The sequence below is a fragment of the Balaenoptera acutorostrata genome, chromosome 16, assembly GCF_949987535.1.
Source record: "Balaenoptera acutorostrata chromosome 16, mBalAcu1.1, whole genome shotgun sequence".
In the NCBI taxonomy this organism is placed as follows: Eukaryota; Metazoa; Chordata; class Mammalia; order Artiodactyla; family Balaenopteridae; genus Balaenoptera; species Balaenoptera acutorostrata.
In genome coordinates this window covers 31,752,408-31,777,725 of record NC_080079.1, presented here as the reverse complement: position 1 = coordinate 31,777,725, position 25,318 = coordinate 31,752,408, and the positions used below count along the sequence as shown (strand labels likewise).

The following is a 25,318-nucleotide window of genomic DNA, read 5'->3' as shown; positions in this document are numbered from 1 at the left end:
TTGTTGAGTTGTAGGAGTTCTTTGTGAATATTCAGCCCCTATCAAATATATGATTTGCAAATATTTTCTCCCAGTTTGTAGGTTGCCTTTTCACTCTGTTGATTATGTCATTTGATAAACAGAAGTTTTTAAAATTTTGATGTAAACCAGTTCATCTATTTTTACTTTTGCTGCCTGTTTTTTTGGTGTTATATCCAAAAAATCATTGCCAAATCCAATGTTATGAAGCTTTTCCCACTATGTTTTCTTCAGAGGGTTTTATAGTTTTAGGTCTTTATCCATTTTGAGTTTATTTTTGTATATGTTATAAGGTAAGGATCCAACTTTATGCTTTTTACATGTGGTTATCCAGTTTTCCCAACACCATTGGTCTTTTCCCCTGTTGAATGGTCTTGGCACCCTTGTCAAAAATCGTTTGGCCATATATGTGAGGGTTTATTTCTGGACTCTCTATTCTATTCCATTATTCTATGTGTCTGTGTTTATGTCAGTACCACATTGGTTTTTTAAAATTTATTTTTAATTGATATAACTGGTTTATAACATTATATGTTTTATGTGTGCATATTATATTTCTACTTATATATACAGTACAACATGCTCACCACCAAAAATCACCATACAGTTGATACCCTTTATCTCCCCCCCACCATTCTTAGTATCTATGTGTTTGGTTTGGTTTGTTCATTATTTTGTTCTTTTGGTTTTGTTTGTTATATTCCACACAGGGGTAAAATCACATGGTATTTGTCTTTCTCCATCTGACTTATTTCACTTAACTTAATACCCTCAAGTTTTATCCATGTTGTCACAAATGGCAAGATTTCATCTTTTTATGGCTGAATAATATTCCATTATAGATATATACCACATCTTCTTTATCCATTCATTGATGTGGAGAAAAGGGAACCCTTATACACAGTTGGTGGGAATGTAAATTGGTATAGCCACTATGGAAAACAGTGTGGAGATTCCTCAAAAAAATTAAGAACAGAACTACCATATGATCCAGCTATCCCACTTTGGGTATTTATCCAAAGATTACAAAAACTAATTGGAAAAGATATATGCACTCCATGTTCATTGCAACATTATTTACAATTGCCAAGATATGGAAACAACCGAAGTACCATATTGTTTTGATTACTGTAGCTTTGTAATAAGTTTTAAAATTAGAAAGTGTGATACCTCCAACTTTTTTCTCTTTTTCAAAGTTGTTTTGGCTATTTGGAGTCCCTTGAGATTCCATATGAATATTAGAATGGATTTTTGTATTTCTACAAAAAACACCATTGGGATTTTGATGGGGGGGTATATTAAATGTGTAAATGATTTGGGGTAGTATTGACGTCTTAACAATATTAAATCTTTGCCCTTTTATTTCTTAGATTTTTTTCTTTTAAAAGATTTCTTCAATTCCTTATTTCTGAATTTAAAATGAACAACTGTCTATTTCACACTTATTTTGTCAAAAGGCACCAGCCACTGTGGTTGAAATAAAGGTACTATGAATAATTAAAAGTTTTAGCCACAGATGCTATTTTCAAGAAATCTGTAGTCTAGTGGAGGAGGTAAGAAATATTTATATATAAATAAATACAATACAGGTTATATAAAACTAGTTCTGTGAGAGCAGCCTATATAAAGTGCTATAGGCGTTTAGAAAAAGGCAGGATTACCCTCAGCTAGGCTTTGTAATACTGTTACCTCCAATGTGAAGTTGGATATCCTTGTGTTTATAGTGGTCTTGGGCACCTAAGGAAACCCACAGTCATTACTGAGAGCAGATTAGAAATTCAGGAAGTCTTCTGATTGAAATTGGGTTGTGGATGATAATTGGAATAGTATAAACTTTTAATTTCCAACTAGTGGAAGTATATAAGAAACACTTATTGACTGGGGCAGCTTGCATTTGTCTTTTAATGTTTTAAAAACTATACATGTGTAATGGAAGGAAAACTATAACAGCAAGTGCTGATTATAGATACTGGTAAATTAAGTATAATGGTAATAATAATCATTTGGTACTTGCACTTTAGGCTTAATTTCCAAGTACAGTAATAACAATTAGATGTACTGGTAAGAGTCATTCGTGGTAAGTTTGTTGTACATTTTTAATACTTTATTTAACTCTTGATATGTATTCAGGCTTCAAACTTTGTTGTTTTCCTATTCTTTAACCTGTTGGTCTGCTTAACAGTATTGAAGGTAACATTGACATACAGTAAACATTGTATTAAGCACAACAATTCATACTTGGTTAATGTAGAAAGTAATGATATACACGAAGTAAGAAGGTTTCTTTTTAGGTAACTGACCTTAAAGAGTATAAGCATTTAACATGGTGGAGCCATTTTCCCTAAGACTTGCTGGCATTTAAAATAATAAGACATAGGAGAGTGGTATTTAAATCAATGAGTTGCATCTTGTCAGCTCTTTTTAGCTCATTGCTTGAAATGTCAGTAAGCCATGGGTAGCGGACATGACTATAGCTATAGGCCCATGTTCTACTCACATAGGCCTTTCTAACATAATTATTACAAAACCTGCATGCATACATATGCTTCTTCTAATTCCCAGATTTTCTATACTATATGGTGTGAATTTTTTTAAAATACCATTTAAATTTGGAGAATCCCAGTACAGCGTGGGAATGGTCTTGAATTTAGACAAGAACAGCTCTAAAATGTCACCCCTTCAGTTTTGTATCACACTCCTTAAATCTAGACCATCTTACCTTTCCCAGGTGAAACTTATTTTTTCTTTTATTTCCTTTCCTGAGGTGTTATCTCTTAAAAAGAAAATCTGCAGCTATGTAAGTGACCTTCCCCATTCTTATCCCCCCCAACCCAAACTCAAAGGTGATAAACTTTAGAGTTACAAAAGAAACTTTAAGAAATGTTAATCTTTATTTTTTGTTTAAAGTTTAACTTTATTAACTGTTTATTGCCCTGAGAACTAACTACCATGCTGATATAATTTTGTTGCTTCATTTATTCAGTAATGTCCTTGCTATTTTCAGGGATCAGTAGAGCTACTTTTGTATAGTTCTTAGAGAAATTTAATAATTCTATCAGGGGTCAGAAAACTATGACCTATTTCCAAATCCAGCCCACAGTCTGTTTTTGTAATGCCTGCAAGCTTAAAGAGGTGGTTTTGGAGGGGGAAAAAAGAGATGTTACTGTATGTGGCCTGCAAAGCCTAAAATATTTACTATCTGGCCCTTGACAGAAAATGTTTTATTCTGTTTTGAATATCTTCGTCAGGTTGTTGAGATTAAGAGAATGCTGAAAGTTACTAACTTCCATATCCTACTTAGTATTCTCTTTGTTATTCTTCCTCTAACTGTGTATCAGAGCAACAACACAAGCAAATATAATTTAATGGCAGAACAGCTAGGATTATAGAGAAGAGGGTGGGAGAGGAACAAGGGAGATTTGGTTTGTAGAAGAAAAGTAAGATTCAGCATTTGCCCACCCTACTTTTTTAAACTTTTAACTTTCAAGTAATTTCACATTTATAAAAAAGTTAAAAGAATAGCACAGAAATTTTCATGTGCCAGTCACCATTTAACATTTTGCCACATTTGCCTTGTTAATAATTCATTCTCATTCTTTCTCTGTCATAGATACTACATGTAACACACACACACGTTTTCCTGAACCACATGAGAAAAAGTTATGGACATCATACCCCTCATACCTCTTTACTCCTAAATATTTTCATGTTTATTTCTCTGTTTCCTAAGAATAAGGATATCCACTTACTTAACTACACAGGACAGTTACCAAAAATCAGGAAAGTTACTTTGATATATATCTAATCTATGAATCTCGTTTAAATTTTACCAATTGTCCCAATGACTTTAATAGTTTTTTACCCACTCCTTTAATCCAAAAATCCAATTTAAGATCACTCATTGAATTTGATTTTCACTACTTTTTAGTCTCCTTTGAATTAGAATGGTTCCTCAGCCTTTTATTTCTTAGTGACATTTACATTTTTGAAGAGTGCAGGTCATTCATTTTGTAGAATGTCTCTCAATTTAGGTTTTCTGACTGTTTGTTCATGATTAAATTCAGGTCATGATCTTTTAGCAAGAATATTAAGTAAGTGATGTATTCTTGTCAGTTTAGTAGGTGATGTTAACCTTGGCAAGGTTGATGTCCACTGGGTTTGTCCACTGAAATGTTACTATTTTTCCCCTTGTGATTAATAAGTAATTTGTACACAGATACATTGAGACATGTATTTTTTTCCTCATCAAACTTTCATCATTTCAATTTTAGTATTGATGGTAGTTTCTTGCTGGAATAAGTTATTTTTCCAATTATTTGAAAATAGCGATCTTAATAACTCCGTTATTTCTTTCACATTGTTTAGTTGGCTTTACACTGTGAGGAAGAGCTTTCTCTTTCCCTCTATTTGTTTGGAGTCAGGATTCTTATTCTATTCAATAGGTTATCATCTAGTGTCCCAGATCTGGTTAGTGGGAACCCCTTCAAGTTAACCTCTGTCATTTTTGACATGTCCCCATCATTTTTTGAACCCTTTCTTACTTTCTGGTACAGGATATTTTGGGTTCATTTTGGGTCTTTTCTGTGTTCCAGTACTGGATTCCATTTTTGTAGGGGGAATCTGGTTCCTTTGGTGAGGAACTGTTAACGTATACACCTACTTTTTTGTCCAATCTACATACAGCTTCATTAACAAAGACCAGATGTTGGGCAATAATCAGCCTCCTTATCTTCATTTATATCTAAGGATAAAGCAAAAAAATATCAAAATGCCAGCAATTCATGGCCACTGACATATCTATTCAGAATACTATGCAAAGAAGTGGATGGCAAGTAAAAGATACTGTTTTTTAACCTAAAAGTATGCTTGCTTGAGGAGAAAGATATTCACATGAGTTTCTGAAACTGTGTCACATTTCTTTGTGACTCTGAAAATGTAAGTAAAAATCATTTCTTTGATTTCAAATGGTTAGTTCAGGAGTCACAATTCAGTGATACATTCAGTATCTAGCATCTTTAATACCCTAAACCTATTTTTAATGATTTTTATTGAGGTAATATTTATACACAATAAAATAAATCCATTTTAGAGTACAGATTAATGGATTTTGGTAATTGTATACAGTTGATAACTGCCAGCACAGTCAAGGTGCAGGACAATTTCCTCACCTTAAAACGTTTTCTCGGGGCTTCCCTGGTGGCGCAGTGGTTGAGAATCTGCCTGCTAATGCAGGGGACACGGGTTCGCGCCCTGGTCTGGGAGGATCCCACATGCCGCGGAGCAACTAGGCCCGTGAGCCACAACTACTGAGCCTGCGCGTCTGGAGCCTGTGCTCCGCAACAAGAGAGGCCACAATAGTGAGAGGCCCGCGCACCGCGATGAAGAGTAGCCCCCGCTTGCCGCAACTACAGGAAGCCCTAGCACAGAAACGAAGACCCAACATAGCAATCAATCAATCAATAAATAAATCTTTAAAAAAAAAACAAAAAACAAAAAAAACGTTTTCTCATGCCCCTTTGTAGTCAATCCTTTTATTGGACCTACAGACCCAGGCAATCACTGTAGTTTTACCTTTTCTAGAATTTTATATAATAGGAATTATAGATATGTAGTCTTTTGTTTTTGACTTCTTCCACTTAGCATAATTTTTAAATATTCATTCCTGATTTTGTATATGATATTTTGTTTCTTTTTGTTGCTGAGTAGGTCTCTGTAGCATGGATATGCCACTGTTTGTTTATCCATTCATTTTTTTAATAGACTTTGAATTGTTTCCAGATGTTGACTGTTAGGCTTATTCACATAGCCTTTGGGCATATATTTTCGTTTCTCTGGGATAAATACCTAGAATTGGAATTACTAGGTAGTATTGTAATTGCATATTTAACCCTATGAAATACTATCATACGTTTCACCAAAGTGACTGAAACATTTTGCATTTCTATCAGCAATGTATTGGGAGTTCCAACGTTCCAAATTTTGACAACATTTGATATTGTTGGTCTTTTAAACTTTAGCCATTCTGGTTGGTCTGTAGTAGTATCTCATTGTGATTTTAATTTTCATTTCCCTGATGACTAGTGATGTTGCACATCTTTCTCTATACATACCCATGTGAAACATTGTATAAATCTTTAGCTGTTTTAAAAAAACTTATATTCTGTATAAAACCGCTTGTCAGTTTTTTCTCTTAAAATTCATGGGTTTTTGTCCTGTTCAAGAAATCTTTGCCTAATCCAATATCAAACACAGGAAAATTTCATATTTTCTTCTAGAAGTTTAGTAATGTTAACTCTTACATTTTGATTTATGATCCATTTCTAGTTAATTTTTGTATATGGTGTGTGAGTTAAGTGTTGAGGCTTATTATATTCTGTAAAATAATCCAGTTCTAGCACCATTTGTTGAAAAGAGCTCCTCTCCCCCTCCAAATTGAATTACTTTGGCATCTTTAAGTCAGTTGATCATATACATGTAGGTGTATTTCTGAACTCTGTCCTGTGCCATTAAACTGTATGTCTATCCTTAACATCAATACCACAGTGTCTTGATTGCTATATCTTTATATCTTGAAATCAAGTAGTATGAATCCCCTAACTTTGCTTTCTTTTTCAAACTTGCTTTGCTAATCTAGATCCTTGACCTTTTATATAAATTTTAAAATTAACTTATTCTTTAAAAAAAAAAGCCCTTTAGAATTTTGATTAGGATTGCACTGAATCTGTAGATCAGTTTGGAGAGAATTGTCACATTAACAGTATCGAGCCTTCCAGTTTATGATCATGGTTTATCTCCTCTTTATTCACATCATCTCTAATTTCTCTTAGCTTTGTAGTGTCATTTCCCTTTAGCCTGAAGAATTTTCTTCAGCATTTCTAGTAGTACAGAGAGATAGTACTTTAAGTTGTTGAGAAAAGTTGTAAACTTATTTGGAAACATCTTTTGGATGTTTGTTTCTTTGCCATTCACCCAAAAGTAGTAAAAGATAAAAGAATATATTATATGGATTATGTAGTTTGAGATAACCAAAAGCTTAATAAAGAATTGGAGGTCTTTTCTGATTGAAGAAGATCTCAGCCCATTCAGTGTATCTTTTTCGGCTTTGGGTGATGAGTCATTAGACCACAAAGTGTTGACGGCTTGCTGCAGCTCCCTTTTCCTCTACCTCTCCTTACCACTCTCACAGCTCCCTTAAAAGGATGTTGGAAAATTGACATAAACTGGTGAGGCTACCAGAGAACATAGCAACTGGAGACAGACGGCCTACACTTTCCCCTGAAAGCCGTATACAGAATTAAGTTTTAAGTTTTACACGCACATATGCACACATTCTTCATTTTGCCAGCTCTGGCAGTTAGAAAATAAACATTCTTTTCATGACAGTAAAAATGTAAAATAATAAATATGTGGGAACTATACGAATAAACAACAGAATTTTGAGATTCATTAAATTTTAAGATAAATGTAAAGCAGTTACTAAAAGAGAAGACTGAATATTTTTAAGGATGTTTCTTCTTCCTGAATTACTTTCTAAATATAATCCTATTCAGATCAAAACACGTCATCTTTGGAGAGCTGGTGGTGGTGGGAACAGAATTGACTGAGTGATTTTAAATGCAGTCTGAAAGAATAAAGCTAGAATAACCAGGACATTTTGGAAAATATAAATAACAAGTGGGGTTTGCCTTCCCAAATACAAAGACTTTTTATAAATATGTAATAATTTTTTAAAGTATGATACCGATGATGCTTTTTTCAGTTCCTTATTAAGGAGAGAGCATTTAAAAAACATAATGATTACTCCCTACCCCAGAGGTACAGAATCAAAAGCTCTGGGAGTATGTTCTAGGCATGTATGCTTTTAAGAAGCCCACAGTAGATTCTGATATGACAGAGTCACCTCTGGCTATGAACCAACCAGTCTAGGTAGACCAATTCCTGAATCGTGAAGGAAGCAACTCATCGGTGATATAAATTCCAGTTCTGATCTCAAGCTTTATTCCTATTCAGTTCTGGGCCAAGAACTTGTTTAATAAATAGGGATAATAAATGCAAAGAACAGTGGTTTTTTATTTACAGAAGAGTATGTCACATCATTTTGTTGTTTTTTGCCACACCATGCATAATGATTCCTTTTAGAATTCATGTATGAGGGAGGGGAAATGACATGAATTGTTTTAACTTCCTATCTCCTGACTATTGTATTAGCTTTTTTAGCTCTGTGTCATAGGAACTTTTTTGTTCTTGTTGATTAATTTTGGTGTTCTTAAGTACAGTGAGGGAGGATGAGCTGCATTTTGTTTATGCACCATTGCTATAAATTTTTAACTTGGTTGCCAGATGCACTTGAAAAGAGTATATGAGTTTGTGGTATATTTTTCATCTTTGGTTATTATTTGGTTAGGATTATTTTAATCAAAACAACTATTTAACTGGTGAAATTATTTTAAAATAATTATTTAAACTCGGGGAATAATTATCTTAAGGGCATACAGTAAATGGAGAATCATTTGTTCAAAAAAAAAAAATCTAGTAAATCTCAGTAAGAACAAGAGTCAGTGACATTTGACCCATGACCCACTCCCACCCACTTCCCTGAGCTCAGTTTGAGGGACTCTCTACTCTGAACAGGAGGGGCAGACTGTGGGCCTCTTTTATACATTCTAGATTCTTGTTGCAGAAGCCTTCATGCAGGCAGGCGAGGTTAAAAGGCCTGTAGGGCCCCCTTCCCTCACTCAGCCTTTACTGTGAGTGGAAGTCTACTCTAGGCACAGCAGGCTGAGAATAGTAGGCCCCAGTTGCTGGGCCAGGCCTCATTCATAAGGCAGAAGTTCCATCCAGGAGGGGCAAGTCATCCGGCACCCCCACTCATAGAACACAGATGTCACTCTGAGAGAATTGGGTCACTGTCGCAGCCCCCAGTTCCTGTGCAGAGTGGCACAAAGGTTCTTCCTAAGGGAGAGGCAGGCCTTAAAAACAGATAACTCTGTAGCTCTCCCAAGGAGACTGACTTTATTTGGAGCAGAGCTTGCGAAAAGATGTTGAAAATTATGAAGATCTTTGTGGTGAACAGTTAAAAAAGGAGGCTGGTAGCTCCGTGATACTAATAGCAACAAGTGAAATAGCAGACAAGTTAGAAGTTTAAAAGAGAGGGGGTTGGAGCAAGCCTCAAATGCTGGCAACACACTGCCCCTGCAACGAGGCTCCACTTTTATTGGATCAGACTGAATGCAATTTATGCCCCAGGGTGTGGCAAAAACAGTAGAACAGTTAGTAGAGACTAACAGCTGGGTTTGTGACAACGCTATAGGCAGATCAACCAGAAGCTTATAAAGGAGAGACCCAAGAAAAAAAAACTGCCAAAGAGCTAAATTCATAGTTATTCCTGGTGGACAGAGAGACTGTGCATGCTCAAGATAGCATCCTCTGAGAAGTGCAGTCAGAGGCTGCACACTGCTGGGGAACTAGAGATAAAGAGGGACATTTTCGGGCTTCCCTGGTGGCGCAGTGGTTGAGAGTCTGCCTGCCAATGCAGGGGACACGGGTTCGAGCCCTGGTCTGGGAAGATCCCACATGCCGCAGAGCGACGGGGCCCGTGAGCCACAATTACTGAGCCTGCGCGTCTGGAGCCTGCGCGTCTGGAGCCTGTGCTCCGCAACAAGAGAGGCCACGATGGTGAGAGGCCCACGCACCGCGATGAAGAGTGGTCCCCACTTGCCGTAACTAGAGAAAGCCCTCGCACAGAAACGAAGACTCAACACAGTCATAAAATAAAATAAATAAATAAATAAATAAAAGAACGTGAATTTCTTTAAAAAAAAAAAAAAAAGAGGGACATTTTCTAATGAGAAAAGGGTCAGTCTATAACTATAAATGTATTGTCTTCTAACAACAGAGCCCCAAAATGCATGAAGCAAAATGCTACAGAATTGAAGGGGGAAATAGACAATTCAACAATAATAGTTGGACACATCAATAGCCCACTTTCAGTAATGGATAGAGCGTCTAGGCAGAAGATCAACAAAGATGGAAGACTTGAACAACACTCTGAATCAACTGAACTTAGCAGATGACATCTATAGAACACTCCACCCAACAAGAGCAAAATATTCATTCTTCTCAAGTGCACATGAAACACTCTCCAGGAGAGACCATATGCTGGGGCATAAAAAAATAAATTTTAAAGAATTGCAATTATACACAGTATGTTTTCCAATCACAGTGGAATGAAATTAGAAATCAGTTACAGAGGAAATGTGAGGAATTCACAAATATGTGGAAATCAAACAAAGCATTTCTAAATAACCAATAGATCAAAGAAGAAATCACAAAGGAAATTAGAAAATAGTTTGAGATGGATAAAAACAAAACCAAAACATACCAAAACTTATGAGATATAGCTAGCAGTGCTTAAAAGGTAATTTATAGCTACAAATGCCTACATTAAATGAAAAAGATCTCAAATCAATACCCTAACTGTCCACCTTGGGTGTAGAAAAAGAAGAGCAAACTAAATCATAAATAAGTAGAAATAAGGACATGAGTAGAGCAGAAATAAATGAAATAGTAAAATAAAGAATATCATCAAACCAAAAGTTGGTTCTATGAAAAGATCAATAAAATTGATAAATCTTTAGTGCTGAGCAAGATAAAAAGAGAGAAGATTCAAATTACTAAATTACAAGCAATATAGGAGAGACCACTACTAACCTTACAACAATAAAAAGGATTATAAGGGGAATACTGTTGATAATATGTATGCCAAAATATTAGATAATTTAGATGAAATCAGTGTAAATGCCTAGAAAGACACAAACTACCGAAACTGACTTGAGGAGAAATAGAAAATCTGATCAGACATATGTTGCAGGTTGAATTGTGTCCCCCCAAAAAGATAATGTTGAAGTTCTAACCCCTGGTATCTGTGAACATGACCTTACTTGGAAATGGGGTCTTTTCAGATGTAATGAAGTCAAGATGGAGTTATACCAGATTCAAGTGGGCCCTAAATCCAATAACTGGTATCCTTATAAGGAGAGAGAGTTGGAAACACAAACACACACACAGGGAAGAAGGGCATGTAAAGATGGAGGAAAAAATTGGAGATATGCTGTCACAAGCCAGAAAACACCAAGGACTGCTGGAAACCAGCAGAAGCTAGGAAGAGGCAAGGAAGGACTCTTTCCTGGAGCCTTCAGAAGGAGCCTAGACTTCTAGACTCCAGAGCTTTGAGAGAGTACAGTTTGTGATAATATAGTAGCCCTAGGAAATTAATACGACCTAGAACAAGTAGAGATTGAATTAGCCATTTTAAAACTTTCAAAAAAAAAAAGCCTATGGCTAGATGTCTTCACTGGTGATTTCTACCAGATATTTTTAAAAGAATTAATACCAGTTCTTCACAAACTTGTCTAAGATAAAGACGGAAGATTTCCTCATTCTGTAAAACCAGTATTATTTGAAAATCAAAACCAGGCGAAGACACAAAAAAACAAAACTACAGACCAATATCAATAGTCCGTAGAACTACACACCAGTATCACCACCAAAAATCCTTAACACAATATTAGCAAACCAAATCCAGCAACATATAAAAGCTATTATACACCATTATTAAGTGAGATTTATCTCAGGAATGGGAGGTTGGTTCAACACCCCAAAATCAATTAATGTAATACAATGTATTAATAGAATAAGTGGCAGGAATCACATGATCATCTCAATAGATGCCTCCCCAAAAAGCACTTGGCCAAATCCAACACCTTTTCATCATGAAAACGCCCAACAAACTAGGATAGCAGAGAACTTCTTCTACCTGACCTACGAAAATACACAGCTAACATGGTACTTAATAATAAAAGACTGAACAGTTTCCCCCTAAAATCAGGAACAGGACAAGGACGTCTACTCTCACCATTTCTCTGTTCGGCGTTTTACAAGAGGTTCTATCTTTGGAAGTTAAGCAATAAAAAGAAACCAGAGTTATCCAGATTGTAAAAGAAAGTAAAAGTATCTGTATTTGCAGATGACATGATACTGTATATAGAAAATCCTAAGGAATCTACAAAACACTATTAGATTAATAAGCAAGTTCAGTAGAGTAGCAGAATACAGCATTTTAAAAAAATAGTTGTATTTCTGTACATTAGCAATGAACAATCTAAACAAGAAATTAAGAAAATTCCATTTACAATAGCTTTAAAAAATAAAATATTAGGAATAAATGTAACAAAAAGTGGAAGACTCATATACTGTAAATGACAAAACACTGTTGAAAGAAATTAAAGAAGATCTAAATTAAAGGAAAGGCATCCCGTGTTCATGGATTGGAAGTCTAAATGTTATGAAGACAGCATTTTCTCCCAGATGATCTGTGCGTTCCCTGTCAAGACCCTAGCCGGTTTCTTTGCAGAAATTGACAAGTTGATCCTAAAATTCATATGAAAATTCAGGGGACCCTGAATAGCCAAAACAGTCTATAAAAGAATACATTGACAGGACTCACACTTCCCAATTTCAAAACTTACTACAAAACTATAATGATCAACATAGTGTGTTACTGGCATAAGGACAGATGTGTTTGAGATCAATGGTATAGAATTGAGATCCAGAAGTAAAATTTATGGCCAGTGATTTTTTACAAAGGAAGTTGGACCCCTTCTTATACCATACAGAAAAATTTAGTTGAAATGGATTATAGATCCAAAAGTAAGTCCTAAAATGATAAAATTTTTAGAAGAAAACATAGGAGTAAATCTTCACGACCATGGGTTAACCACTAGTTTTTTAGATACAATACCAAAAGCACAAATGACAAAGAAAAAATAGACAAATTGGAATTCATTAAAATTAAAACCTTTTGTACTTCTAAACAGTAGCATCAGTGAAGTGTTAAGAAAGCTTATGGATGGGAGAAAATATTTGCAAATTATGTCTGATAATGGACTTGTATCCAGAATATATCAAGAATTCTTACAGCTCAACAATAAAAAGATATATAGCCCAATTAAAAACTGGGCAAACTGTATGAGTATACATTTCTCTGAAGGAGATATTTGGCCAGTAGCACACAAAAAGATGCTTAACATCAGTAGTCATTAGGGAAATACAAATCTAAATCACGAGATACCACTTCTGGTATATTAGGATGGTGTAATCAAAAAAATAACAAATGTTCATGAGTATGTAGAGAAATTGGAACCCTCATTGCTGTTGGGAATATAAAGTGGTGTAGCTACTTTGGAACATAGTTTGACACTTCCTCAGAATGGTAACATAGTTACCATATGATCCAGAAATTCCACTCCTAAGTATATATCCAAGAGAAATGAAAATACGTATCCACACAAAAACTTGTACACAGATATTAAAAGCAGCGTTATTCATATCACAGTAGACAAAAAGTAGGAACAACCCAAAAAAGTTCATCAACTGGTGAATGAATAAAATGTTGTATATCCTTACAATGGAATGTTATTTGGCAGTAAAAAGGAAGTAAATACTGATATATGCTACAACTTGGATGAACCTTGCAAATATTATTCTAGGAAAAAGAACTCAATCACCAAAAAACCAAGTATTGTATAATTCCATTTATGTGAAATTTCCAGAATTAGTTAAGTCTTATAGAGACAGAAAATAATACAGTGGTTGACCAAGGTTGGGAGAATGGGGAGTGACTGTTATTGGGTGCAGGATTCCCTTTTGGGATACAAAAATGTTCTAAAGTTAGATTATGGTGATAGTTCCACACTTCTGTGACTATACTAAAAAACCATCGACTTTACTTTAAATGGGTGAATTGTATGGTGTGTGTATTATATCTCAGTAAAACTCTTTAAAAACAAAATGAATAGATGTGACTGTAATTATTAGGAACCAACTAAAAGTAAGCTGTATATTTCAGAGTACAAGTTGATAAAATTGGTGTTTGGTTCAATAAAGAATATGTAGCAACTGCCTTACTGAATGCTAGGTTAGTTGACCTGTGTTGATTTAGGTTAGAAAGTAGCCTGAATGCTGCATTAAACATAGTTTAAGTATAGATATTCTGTACAAAGTCTGACTACACTGACTGAATGTAGGGCTAAGGACTTAAGTATAGTTGTGCCATGTAATGTCTGATTTTTGAAAATCAATAAACAGTGAAATGGCATTAAAGTATAATGCAAATGAGGATTTTATCGAACTCTCTAATACCTGTTCCTGATACATTTTAAATGTTAAATCTGTATCAAAATTAGATTATTTTTTGTGATTCATTTTTAAAAGTTACTTTCTTAATCATTTCTTTAATCCATAGAAGAGAATGTTGGCAAATACAACTATAATAGAGGTTTCTGTAATGATTCATAACATTTAAAATATTTTGTTTAAAAATTTTAAACTAATTATGTGGCAAACTTAATATGTCTTACATGGAAATGTTAAGGGATCATTGTTTTAATTCGAGTGTGCAAGAGTTCTTCATAGTGAACTATTTACAATATATAATTGATGCTGAATGTGTCTTTGCAAAATACATATTTTGGTTGCACTGTTGACACAGACCGGTGATGGGGAAATCATAGAAAACCAATTGCAGATATCATTGGGTGTACTTAAAATTTTTGAGGAAATCATTTGTGGATTGTAACATGCCTTTGGTATCTTGTTTACTTCCTTTTCATTGTGCCAAGGTATGTCCCATTTTCTTATTTAGAGCACTTTTAAGTTTTTCATGGTATAAGTAAATGTATGTGTTGATACATTGCAGTGAAGAAAATTATATGCACTTGAACTCTTAAAAGATGTACTTTTTCTTCTTACTCTTATATTCTACCATCATAGTTTCCTGTTTATTAGCTACAAGGGTGGAAGTAAGTGTAAAGCTTTGTCAGCCTAGTCCAGTGCTCCTGCAGTCTGAGAGCATATTCTGGAAGTCGTCTAGTGCAGCATTTTGAAACTTTGTGATTAGGACACACATTTTTATATTGCAAACATTATATATATATATATATATATATATATATATATATATATATATATATATATATATATAAGTATTTTATATATATATAAAATACTGAAATTTTTACCCTTAAGATACTGAACTGTTTAACTCTTATAATGCAGTGCACTCTATTTTTCAGTTTTTTTCTTCTAGTGCTAGTTTTGACCTACTAATTTCACAACCCACTAAAGATTTGAAAGTTACCATTTATAAAATAGTACTCTAGGGACAGAATTAGGAATTCAGGTACGTTATTTTTGAGTTTTCCCTCCTAATGGCCCATTTGAAATGTTTGTTTTGTGTCTAGAGAAAATACCTCATACTAGGAGGGCAAACATGATTCTCAAATGAGATTTGGTTTTTAAGATATCTTTTTATCTGAGTTGGGTTGTCTATAAACTGTTGCTGTAGTGTAATAAGAACCGATGTATTTGAATGTTCAAAGAAATTTTCCCTTTAGTAATTATAGTTCAATTAGAGTTAACCTATACATTTAAACAAAACTCATAATCAAAAAACATGGATAAAAACACCCAAAGCATATTTTTATATTCATTTTCCTTTTTGTACTTTTGTGGAGATAAATATTATCCTGAAGTTTTAAAATATTTTAATTGTATTAAAATGATTTGTCTTATCTGTTACTAACATTTGTCTTTGATTTTGGATCTGTGCTTTTGATATTGAATGGGGAAAGATTTTTGTGCAAATATTTCACCAAATATTTTTGCAGGGACACTTAGTCGGTCTGGATGAACCAGCTTCGGGAGCTGGGCAAGAAGCTCTGCTTAAACGAGAGCAAGCAAAACTCATTCGATTCGAGAGACAAGCAGAAGAGTTCCTCAATGCAGTCTTTTGTAGAAAAGGTTGGTTCCAGTGAAGAATGACATTTAGCATCTGCTTGTCTTATCTTAGTCTCCTTAATTTGAATGTCATTTTTAAAAAGAATTACCTTTAAAAACATTTTTCTTTATTGATAGTATACTTTATAATTCTCTATATTCCTTTGGTCAAGTTAAATTTGGAATAAGGTGAGGCAACCCCTCTCCCTCCTTTTTGCTCTGCAGTGATGGTGCCATGTAAGATTTAGTTAAATAATTCTTAAAATTGTTTGAAAGTGTGAAAATTGTAAGGTCTCAGTAGTTCTATATTTTGTTAGACAATTTTTCTTACATAAATAGTCACTGTTGGGAGTTCCCTGGTGGCCTAGTGGTTAGGAATCCAGGCTTCCACTGCCGTGGCCCAGGTTCATTCCCTGATCGGGGAACTAAATTCCTGCAAGCCACGCAGAGCGGCCAAAAAAAAAAAAAAAAGGTCACTGTTTTAGCCACTGATAATCATAAAGCACACTGTGTAAAATTTTAGTAATTCCTCACTGAAATTTCATTTGGAGAAAAAAATATATAAAATTTTATCTGAAAATTAGATTTGCAAACTTTTTTTCTCCTTGATACAGCCTTGTTTTACGAAAAAAATTTAAATTATTAAAATTAGAGAAATTCTTTCTAAATGAATTTGTATTCCTTAGTTATGCCATCCCTCTAGTTCCAAGATGGAGGTTACTATGATAGGCTCTAAAGAAGTTTTTTACAAACTTCTGATAATGCTGAATATCCTTATTTCATCTTCAGCAGACTCAATGATTCCACTTTCTTTAATATTTCTTCACATGTTCTAGTTTACACCTCTCATTCCTTTGGAAATTCCCTTCTTCTTCCTGAAGTTTGAGGGGTGATTTTTGCCTGTACACTAGTTAAAAGTCTGATAAGTGCAGATTCTAATGGGTTGGTTACACTTGGAGACCAGCTGAGCTTTTGGTTAATGTGATCAATATTTTCAAAAGGGAGTGAGTATGAGGTGAAGTGACATATGCAATTAAGGAATGCATAAGATTTTTGTTTCCAGAGACACTTTTTTTTCTTCTTCTTCCATCAGATCCCCAGGTAAAATTAAATCTTTTAGTACTTCTCACTTCTCTTTTAATATCCTCTAGTACGCTCTCACCTAAAGCTCCTGACCAAGGCTTCCATGCTCACCATATCATTTCCATAAAGTACCCTGATTCCAAAATTATGTTCAAAAGGTTAGTTTTATGAACATTTGGTTATTTTATTAAAGTGACTCACATTTAACATATAAATGACTGATAGATCAGTTCTTTCAGCTTATTAACTAAATAAAATATTTTTCCAGCTTCTCTGCTACTCCTCTCCTTTAGGATGTTTACTGAGTCATGGGTCTAATGCTGCAGGAAAATGCATTATCTGAAAAGAGGAACTCCTCTTGCTAATTTACATGGATGAACCACTTTTCATCCACTCTTTGCTTAGGGGGAGGGGAGTTAATGAGGTTAATCACAAGCGGATTGATGAAGAGAATTCTAACCTGCTTCTCTATTAGTCCCATCCCTTTGTCATGTAGGTATAACTTAGGTTAAAATTCTTGTAAATTTTCTTATTTAGAAATTTAATTTGGGGCACATACCCTTTTGGAGAGGAATTTTTACCTTGGGCTCAGTCTTGAGAGATGAGAATCCTCTGAAATTGTATGTAAAGTTAAGTTTGTATATTTGTCTGTCTACTGGCATATGATGCTCAGAAAAAGAACTATTGCTTCGCAGTTGGAAGTTTCCCCTTTATGTATTAATATTGTTATTTTTAGATATTTTATTAATCCTCTTGGAAATGTCTCAAAGATGGGCATTAGTAGTCTTCAAATTAATACCAAAAATGTTCAGTATCCAGAGATATAACAGGCAGTTTAATCTGAGGAGAATATTTTGTTTTTAATAAATAATTCAGGTATTTGGATTTAGTCCTTTGTTTCTAAGTATTGCAAATTGTATGTTTTAAATAATGGAGTATGAACAGGTAATATATAGCTAGGTAGAAACATTAGATGCAAATAAAAGTAGGCTTTTGTGGTATGGACACTATAATAAATTCCAGTTTAAGAACAGTAAACTTTCTACAGCTGTCATAATCATTTCTTTTCAGCTTGCTTTGTCAGTTGTCTCAGAAAATTTGACACTTTCCTAAAAGTTAGGTTTGCATTTTAAAAACATAACAGGTGGCTATGATGTAGCATTCACATGTTTTTTCTGTAGTTTTAACTTTGACCTGATTTGTTGTTTTTATTTGACTCAATTGTGCATGTTCCCCTAAGCATGGCTAGGTTTATAGATATTGTGTTTTAAGTAAATGAAAGAATGAAATGTGTTCAAGAAACTTTCAGAAGATGTAGAAATTCAGATGGCAGAGATGTCATCAATTCATAAACATGAATTGTTTCTTGATTATATTAGTTATTCAATAAAGAGGCAAAATATGCTGCAGGCATTTAAAGCTCAAAAGTAGCAATTTATGGTCTTTATCATAAAATCTTTGACTCTTTACAAGTCTCTTTAATATTTATTAATCTAGTTAAACACAGAGACATCTCATAAATTACTTCATTTTGCTTCCTTTTTGGAAGCTTTCTTTATTATATATTATCCAACCTTTCAGAGGTTAAAAAGATACAATAACATATTAAAACATTAAATTATATACAGTCATTCAGAGGATTGTATGCTGTGCAAGAAAAAAATGGATCTTAAATAGAAAGAAATATTGATAAGAAAACCCAGTGGGTAGAGAGATTGAAAAAAGCAGTATATGGCTAAAAATGTTTATTAAAACATTTAAGGAACCATTGTCAGTTATTGTAGTAACTTCTTTTTTTTTTTTTTTTTTTTTTTTAAACAAGAGGTGACTTTTCACTTCTTGGGACTTTATTTATTTATTTATTTTTTAATGCTATTCTTGTCTGCTTACATTCTTTTTATGTATGTATGTATGTATGTATGTATGTATGTATGGCTGTGTTGGGTCTTCGTTTCTGTGCGAGGGCTTTCTCTAGTTGTGGCAAGCGGGGGCCACTCTTCATCGCGGTGCGGGGGCCACTTTTCATCGCGGTGTGCGGGCCTCTCACCATCGCGGCCTCTCGTTGCCGAGCACAGGCTCCAGACGCGCAGGCTCAGCAACTGTGGCTCACGGGCCGAGCTGCTCCGCGGCATGTGGGATCTTCCCAGACCAGGGCCCGAACCCGCGTCCCCTGCATTGGCAGGCAGACTCTCAACCACTGTGCCACCAGGGAAGCCCTGTAGTAACTTCTGAACCTTACCTAGTTGAGTACCTTTATCCTTAAACCATCTAGCATACTCAGTCTCTATTTATAGAGAGGAAACTTAAGGTTAAAAATACTTCTTAATAGAACAGAAATGTTATTATTGGTAGAGCAAACCTCGTTAAACTCCAGAAAATTAAATAAATATTCTGACTTTATGACTATCTTCTGATCCTGAATGTTGTCCTTCAGAAAAAAAATTGTTCTTGGAAGTCCTGTGTGATTTTAATGTGTTTGTTTTTTGTGGTGATTTTAGATATTAATAGCTATTAGTCGGTTTTGCTGACTAAATCAAAGTTCCTTACAGCTCCAAAATATTATAGGTAAAGTAATTGACCTTCTATGGTTAATCTTTAAAAGAGCAAGGAAACTCAGGTTTTCTGAGACCCATCTTCTAAAGCCTAGGAAGTGTGGGAAGGAAGTATAAAGGTCACGGGTGGAACATTTTAATCAAGGGTCTGCTGCTAACCATCTGTACAAATTTGAAGAGGCCACTTACTCTTTAGATCACATTTATCTCATTTATTGTTTTTTTTTTAAGAACTATTTGTTGATTGATTTGATTGATCCATTTATTACTCAACTAATATGAATGTATACTTTACACCAAGATTAGGTGCTGAGTATACAGGGGTAAACAAACATAATCTCTGCTTTTCTCAAAAAGCGTTTAGTCTCCCTGATAGTGTGTTAATGACAGAGATGTGATGGTAATATATTTACACAAAACTTTTTCCATCTTATTTTACTTTCAAGGTCCCTTCCAGTGCTTAAAGTTTTATGAGTTAATGAATTCATATGGTCTTTATTTTAAAATTAACATTAATTAGAAATTGATAACTTAGATGTTTATTTTATTGCTTCCCTATCTATTGTGTTCAGTGGTTGGTAGAGTGTAAAGAACTTATGAAAAGTACATGGTCTTAGGCTTTGGAGATTTGGCATTTAAACTCAGCGCAGAGGATCTAAAAATGTGGTCCCCTGACCAGCAGTATCTAGAAACTTGTTAGAAATGCCAGTTCCTGAGCTCACTCTAGAACTGCTAAATCAGTAACTCTGGAGATAGGACCCAGCAATCTGTTTTTACAGGCCCTCGAAGTGATTTTGATGAATATTAAAGTGTGACAACTATTGCCCTAGCCGATCATGAATCTTAATATTATCTCTTTTATAATCTTGATATGCCTTCAGTCTTTTAGCAGAAAGTAAATTAAGCCTCATAAACTGAGCATTCCATTCTTCAATTATATAGGAAGCTATGGTTGAGGAAAGATCTAGGGGAAACCAGATGTAATCTGTAGGTGGTAAACAGGGGGGTAATTATTTCATTTAAAAAGGGTTTTGGGATTTCTGTATCAGGTAAGTGATTCTTGCCCATAAGATATACTATTGGTTATCCCTTTATTTGACTTCATAATCGGGGGCGGGGGTGGTGTTTAGAAATAATTTTATTAAAATTTTATTTTTAAAAATCTGCAACTTTTATAAGCCTGGAGATTAAAAATATAACTCTAAGAGGGAATACTATTTTTAGGATATTGCATTTTAAGAAAAAAAATAAAATGAAATTTTGTTTGCTTGAAAGCTGTCTCTTTTTAGTACATTGTCCCACTTTAAAAGTAAATAAATCTTTGTTTACAGACAGTCCCTGGGTCTCCGACCCCAATATTCCCCTAGTGGCCCGTGAGATCATGCAGCGAATGATCCAACAATTTGCTGCTGAATATACCTCAAAAAATAGCTCTACTCAGGACCCCAGCCAGCCCAATAGCACAAAGAACCAAAGCCTGCTGAAAGCATCTCCAGTCACCACCTCTCCCACGGCTGCAACTACTCAGAACCCTGTGCTCAGCAAACTTCTCATGGCTGACCAAGACTCACCTCTGGACCTTACTGTCAGAAAGTCTCAGTCAGAACCTAGCGAACAAGGTATGGTTTGATGTCAAGATCTCCTCTGTCCAATTAGAATACTTTTAATTTGGGGAGAAAAAAAAAGTATTGGCAAGTAGGGCACCAGAAGCAATAATAGGATAAACTAATGTGATTTTTAAATTATTCCTGACTCTGCAGTGATAGAGAAGAAGTATAAATTGGCTACTTTACCCATCAGTAGTTCGTAGTCATGATTGATGTACCACCCAGAAAGTTAGGTGGTTACAGCTGTTACTTGATATTTGTAGAAGTATTTCACACTTTCCCAAGCATTGTCATATCCATTGTTTTTAAAACCCCTTTGCAAAATTAACTTTCCCCCCTTTCCATCAATGTTTAGGATTAGCACCTATCTGAGAAATAAATGCATCTTGTCAGATAGAAGTTATATTCTGCAGATGAGATCATGAGGCAAAAATATGTGTTATTTGCATTTTAAAAAAAGAAACTCATGCGGTTAGAAATATTGAGAAGACAGTAGACACACTCCAGGTTGTTAACTGTATTCAGTATTTTATGAATACACACACATACATACATATACTGTATTATAAACTAATTAGAGTATTTTCAAAAGGTAATCTGTTGGTGAGGATCCTAATTAAGTGAAGAGGTTAAGAGGGTGTCAATTTTGCATAGCAGATATTTCTTGAGTCTTTGAAAAGTTACTCTCAAGTAAATTAAATATCCGTGTTGCTTTGTGATCTCATTTTACCTTTAATTTCACAAAGATGAAGTGAGCATTTCAACTCTGCCACTGTTTGAACCACTACAAATTGTAAATTGGTGATATCTACTGCTGAGATTTTATTGCCATAGAAATCTCATAAAAGTGTGGATTTATTGGCGAGAAATACATGTTTATTTTGCAAAGTAAGTTTAATTCTTCTAAGAACCTCTTTGAAAGAACTTTATTTTGCTTATTTTAAGTTGTTTATGAAGGAATGACACTTAATGGACTGGCTTTAGTTGCTTATCAAAGGATATTTTTCTGAATATCTTTCCTTTGCCTTCTTTCTCTTTCTGTGTAGTGCACAGCAATCAAAATCTCTTAAGTTCTGAGAGATTTCCTAGCAGGAGGCCTCCTAGACCTCCTAGTTGTACCTTTGGTTATGGTGTTTGTAAAGTTGTTCTTTTCTATTTTATTGAGGATTGTTTTCTTTACCACAGATTGGTAACTTTCATTAAAAATCTGTTTGCTCTAAATATTGCATTACAAGCTTTGGGTTTACAATATAATAACAGCATAGAGGTTGTATCTAAAGTATTAATAATGGAGATTAACATACAAAAATACAAACTGGTCTAACTTCTTAAGGCTAGTGTTATGCTTGAGAGGTATGTTGTGTTGACGGCATGCTCTTACCAAGAGAAATTTGAACTAGATGATAGGATTATAGTATATAAACCTTAAATGAAACAAAATTTTTAAAAGTATATTTACTAATGAATTTTAATGTGTTTTCAACTTAAATCACAATATTTTCAGTGGTAGATTTAAAATATGTTGCCTATAATATGATTAGACAGACTATGAAAATAGTACTGTCTTTGGCTGGAAATATTTTAAGCAGTGCATTTGCTTGTTAGGTATCTAATTGGGTTAGATGGCTAATGGGATACTTGGTTCTATAAGATTATAATTACGTTTTTAGAAATATTAGTGACTGTAAAGGACAACACTGTGTATGAGTTGTGGGCTTTTTTTGGTTTATAAATTCAGTTGCATATTTATTTCTAACTGCCTGAAATAGGGAGTTACAGTGTCCTCAGATACAAGTCCCAAGTGGGTTCTATATTGAGGTGATTTTTAACATAATTAGATAGCAGGCATCTCGGCTGGCCAACTGAAAATCAGAGGCATTGAGTATTATCTTTCTTCTCTGTTAATTTTGGACAGAATGGCAGCTTTAAAAGTTATTCAGACTATGAGTTTTCTTTTCTAGACATGTCTATGAGGGGAAAAAAGTCTTTGGGGGAGAATAAAGTCTTCTAATTTTATGTTCTAATAACATGAATTTGTGATTTGGTCTAGCATCAGTAAAAGAAAATGGTTATCCCCCGAGGCTCCCATCAGTATCAAGACTGTTTCATTCTTCTTTCTTTCCTTAAACTTTGCCCATCAATTTATAATAGCTTATTCATCGAAAAACCTTGCCTTTATAAATATCAGCAAGTAAATTTTGAATCTCTGCTGATTTTTCCCAAAAGATTGACTCCAAATACACAAGTTTTGCAGATGTGTGCGAAGAGTGATTAGGATACATGCAAATTATAAACAGTTAACAACTGGTTCATCTTACATATTATTTTGTACAGTTATATATGTTTACTATAACCGTATAAACCTGTTTTTAAAATGACTTTTGTATTTAAATTTTTCCAAATCTAACTTTTATATACTCCTGGTGTTTCAGGTAGACTTAGCTCTTGAGAAATTTGGTTTTATAATTCATATGACATTGTGGCATTAAACTCATATACTTTGATCAAGGTAAATTTAGAAAATGACGTCTCATAGTTCCATTGCAGAACCTCATACTGTGTAAACTGCTATTTCTAATATCTCACTATATCTTAACATCTTTAGTGTTAATGCTTTACCTTTTCTTTTGCCCTATTAATGAAATATTTAACCCTTGGATATATGAGATACAACAAACTTTGCTAAATTTATGTCACTTCAGGAGGAAAAATATCCTGATTCTATTAATAAGTTGGTTTCGTAACTCAAAATATATGGCTAGTTTTATCTGTTTAGTTGACTAAGCCTACTGCTTTGACATTTTTAGCCTATTCAGTTCATATTTGCTCCCAGTTTTTAATATCCTCAGGTGTTTCTTTGTGTCTCTACAGACGGTGTACTTGATCTGTCCACTAAGAAAAGTCCATGTGCTGGCAGCACTTCCCTGAGCCACTCTCCAGGTTGCTCCAGTACTCAAGGGAACGGGTAAGGGAAAATACTTGTGGCCTTCCACAGTTTTATAGGGGACAGTTTATCAAAGATTGATGCCAATCTCCCCTGTATGTTTTAAAACTTGATCCTTTAGAATAACACTGTTATAGGTGGGCCTTTAGTAAAATTACTTTTAGTCTATCAATCAAGTAAAAAGCACAATCTGAAATCTAGAATTGGCAAATATAGATCAGTTTTGCCAGTTTAGTACAAATAGTAAATAATCAGGAATATGGCAAGAACGTCTTTGGACTTTTTGTTGTTGAGTGTTTGGGAGTGTGAAACCCAACCTAAATAGTTCCAGAGTTCACATGTAAAGGCAGTATTTTGTGTGCTGAGGTTGTTGAATGAAAATTGGGCTCCAATATTTAACTTGGTATCTCTAATGGAGTATGGGGGCTGTTCGTTTTTTTCTTGTTCGGTTTGGTTTGGTTTGGTTTGGTTTGGTTTGGTTTGGTTTGGTTTGGTTTGGTTTGGTTTGTTGATTTGAACTGCAGTTTTAATTCTGTGTGGCAGTTCAGAAAATTAATTGTGTGTATTTTTTGTTTTTAATTAGATAAGAACGGTTGTAGATGTTGATAGATAACCATCTTAGGCTGCCAAGACATTATTACGTGCTCAGTTTTGATAACGATTAGCAGACTAAAGTGAATTTTCTCACCACCTAATTTTATGATGTAAGAATTGTCTAATTCTCCCTCTGTGTGTACATAGTAGCCATTTTAAATGGTCAGGTATTAATGAAGATGCTTAGATGCCATATTGGGAAGGCATTTCCATAAAACTGTGTTATGACCAAAAATAAGCTTCATCTAGATATGAAACATAAGTTTGGTAAGTTAGTTAATATTTAGGTTTATTTAACTTTTAGAATATCAACATGGGGAAGATGTTTAGATACCAAAGGAGTAAGCAGACACTAAATGGACTAACCTTTTTCAACTTATTCTTAATTACCTTCAAATTGAAGGATTCCTTTACTGACTTCTGAAATGCTCCCTTTATTTTCTCTAAAATTTCATCATCTTCCTTTTTCTCTCCTCCTTTATTCAGTCTAAAAATAACATATTAATTTAATCCATTTTGCATAGTTTACTGACCATTTTATCTTAAGCCCTTTTTTTTTCACTGTAGTTCATACTAAATACAGATCTAAGTCATCATGGTCCCAAATCATTTGGTTCCATTTACATGTCAAAAAACTTGAGTTATGTAATTAAGGACACATGTAAGAGAAGCCTAAGTGCTGTTTG

The 25,318-nt window shown here is 34.3% G+C and overlaps 1 protein-coding gene across 20 annotated transcripts in view; it reads left to right on the top strand.

Annotated features, from left to right (window-relative positions):
• The window catches only part of LCOR (ligand dependent nuclear receptor corepressor), a 136,727-nt gene that overhangs the window by 71,565 nt on the left and 39,844 nt on the right, over nucleotides 1-25,318 (top strand). For 12 of the 20 annotated variants that reach the window (XM_057530432.1, XM_057530440.1, XM_057530431.1 and 9 more), the window contains 3 exons: nucleotides 15,744-15,876; nucleotides 20,819-21,106; nucleotides 23,966-24,059. The exons of 1 other annotated variant lie outside the window; for it this stretch is intronic. In XM_057530432.1, the coding sequence (XP_057386415.1) occupies nucleotides 15,744-15,876; nucleotides 20,819-21,106; nucleotides 23,966-24,059 (515 nt within the window). The remainder of the gene's footprint in view (nucleotides 1-15,743; nucleotides 15,877-20,818; nucleotides 21,107-23,965; nucleotides 24,060-25,318) is intronic. 7 more of the 20 variants (XM_057530437.1, XM_057530438.1, XM_057530435.1 and 4 more) reach the window with 3 other exon arrangements.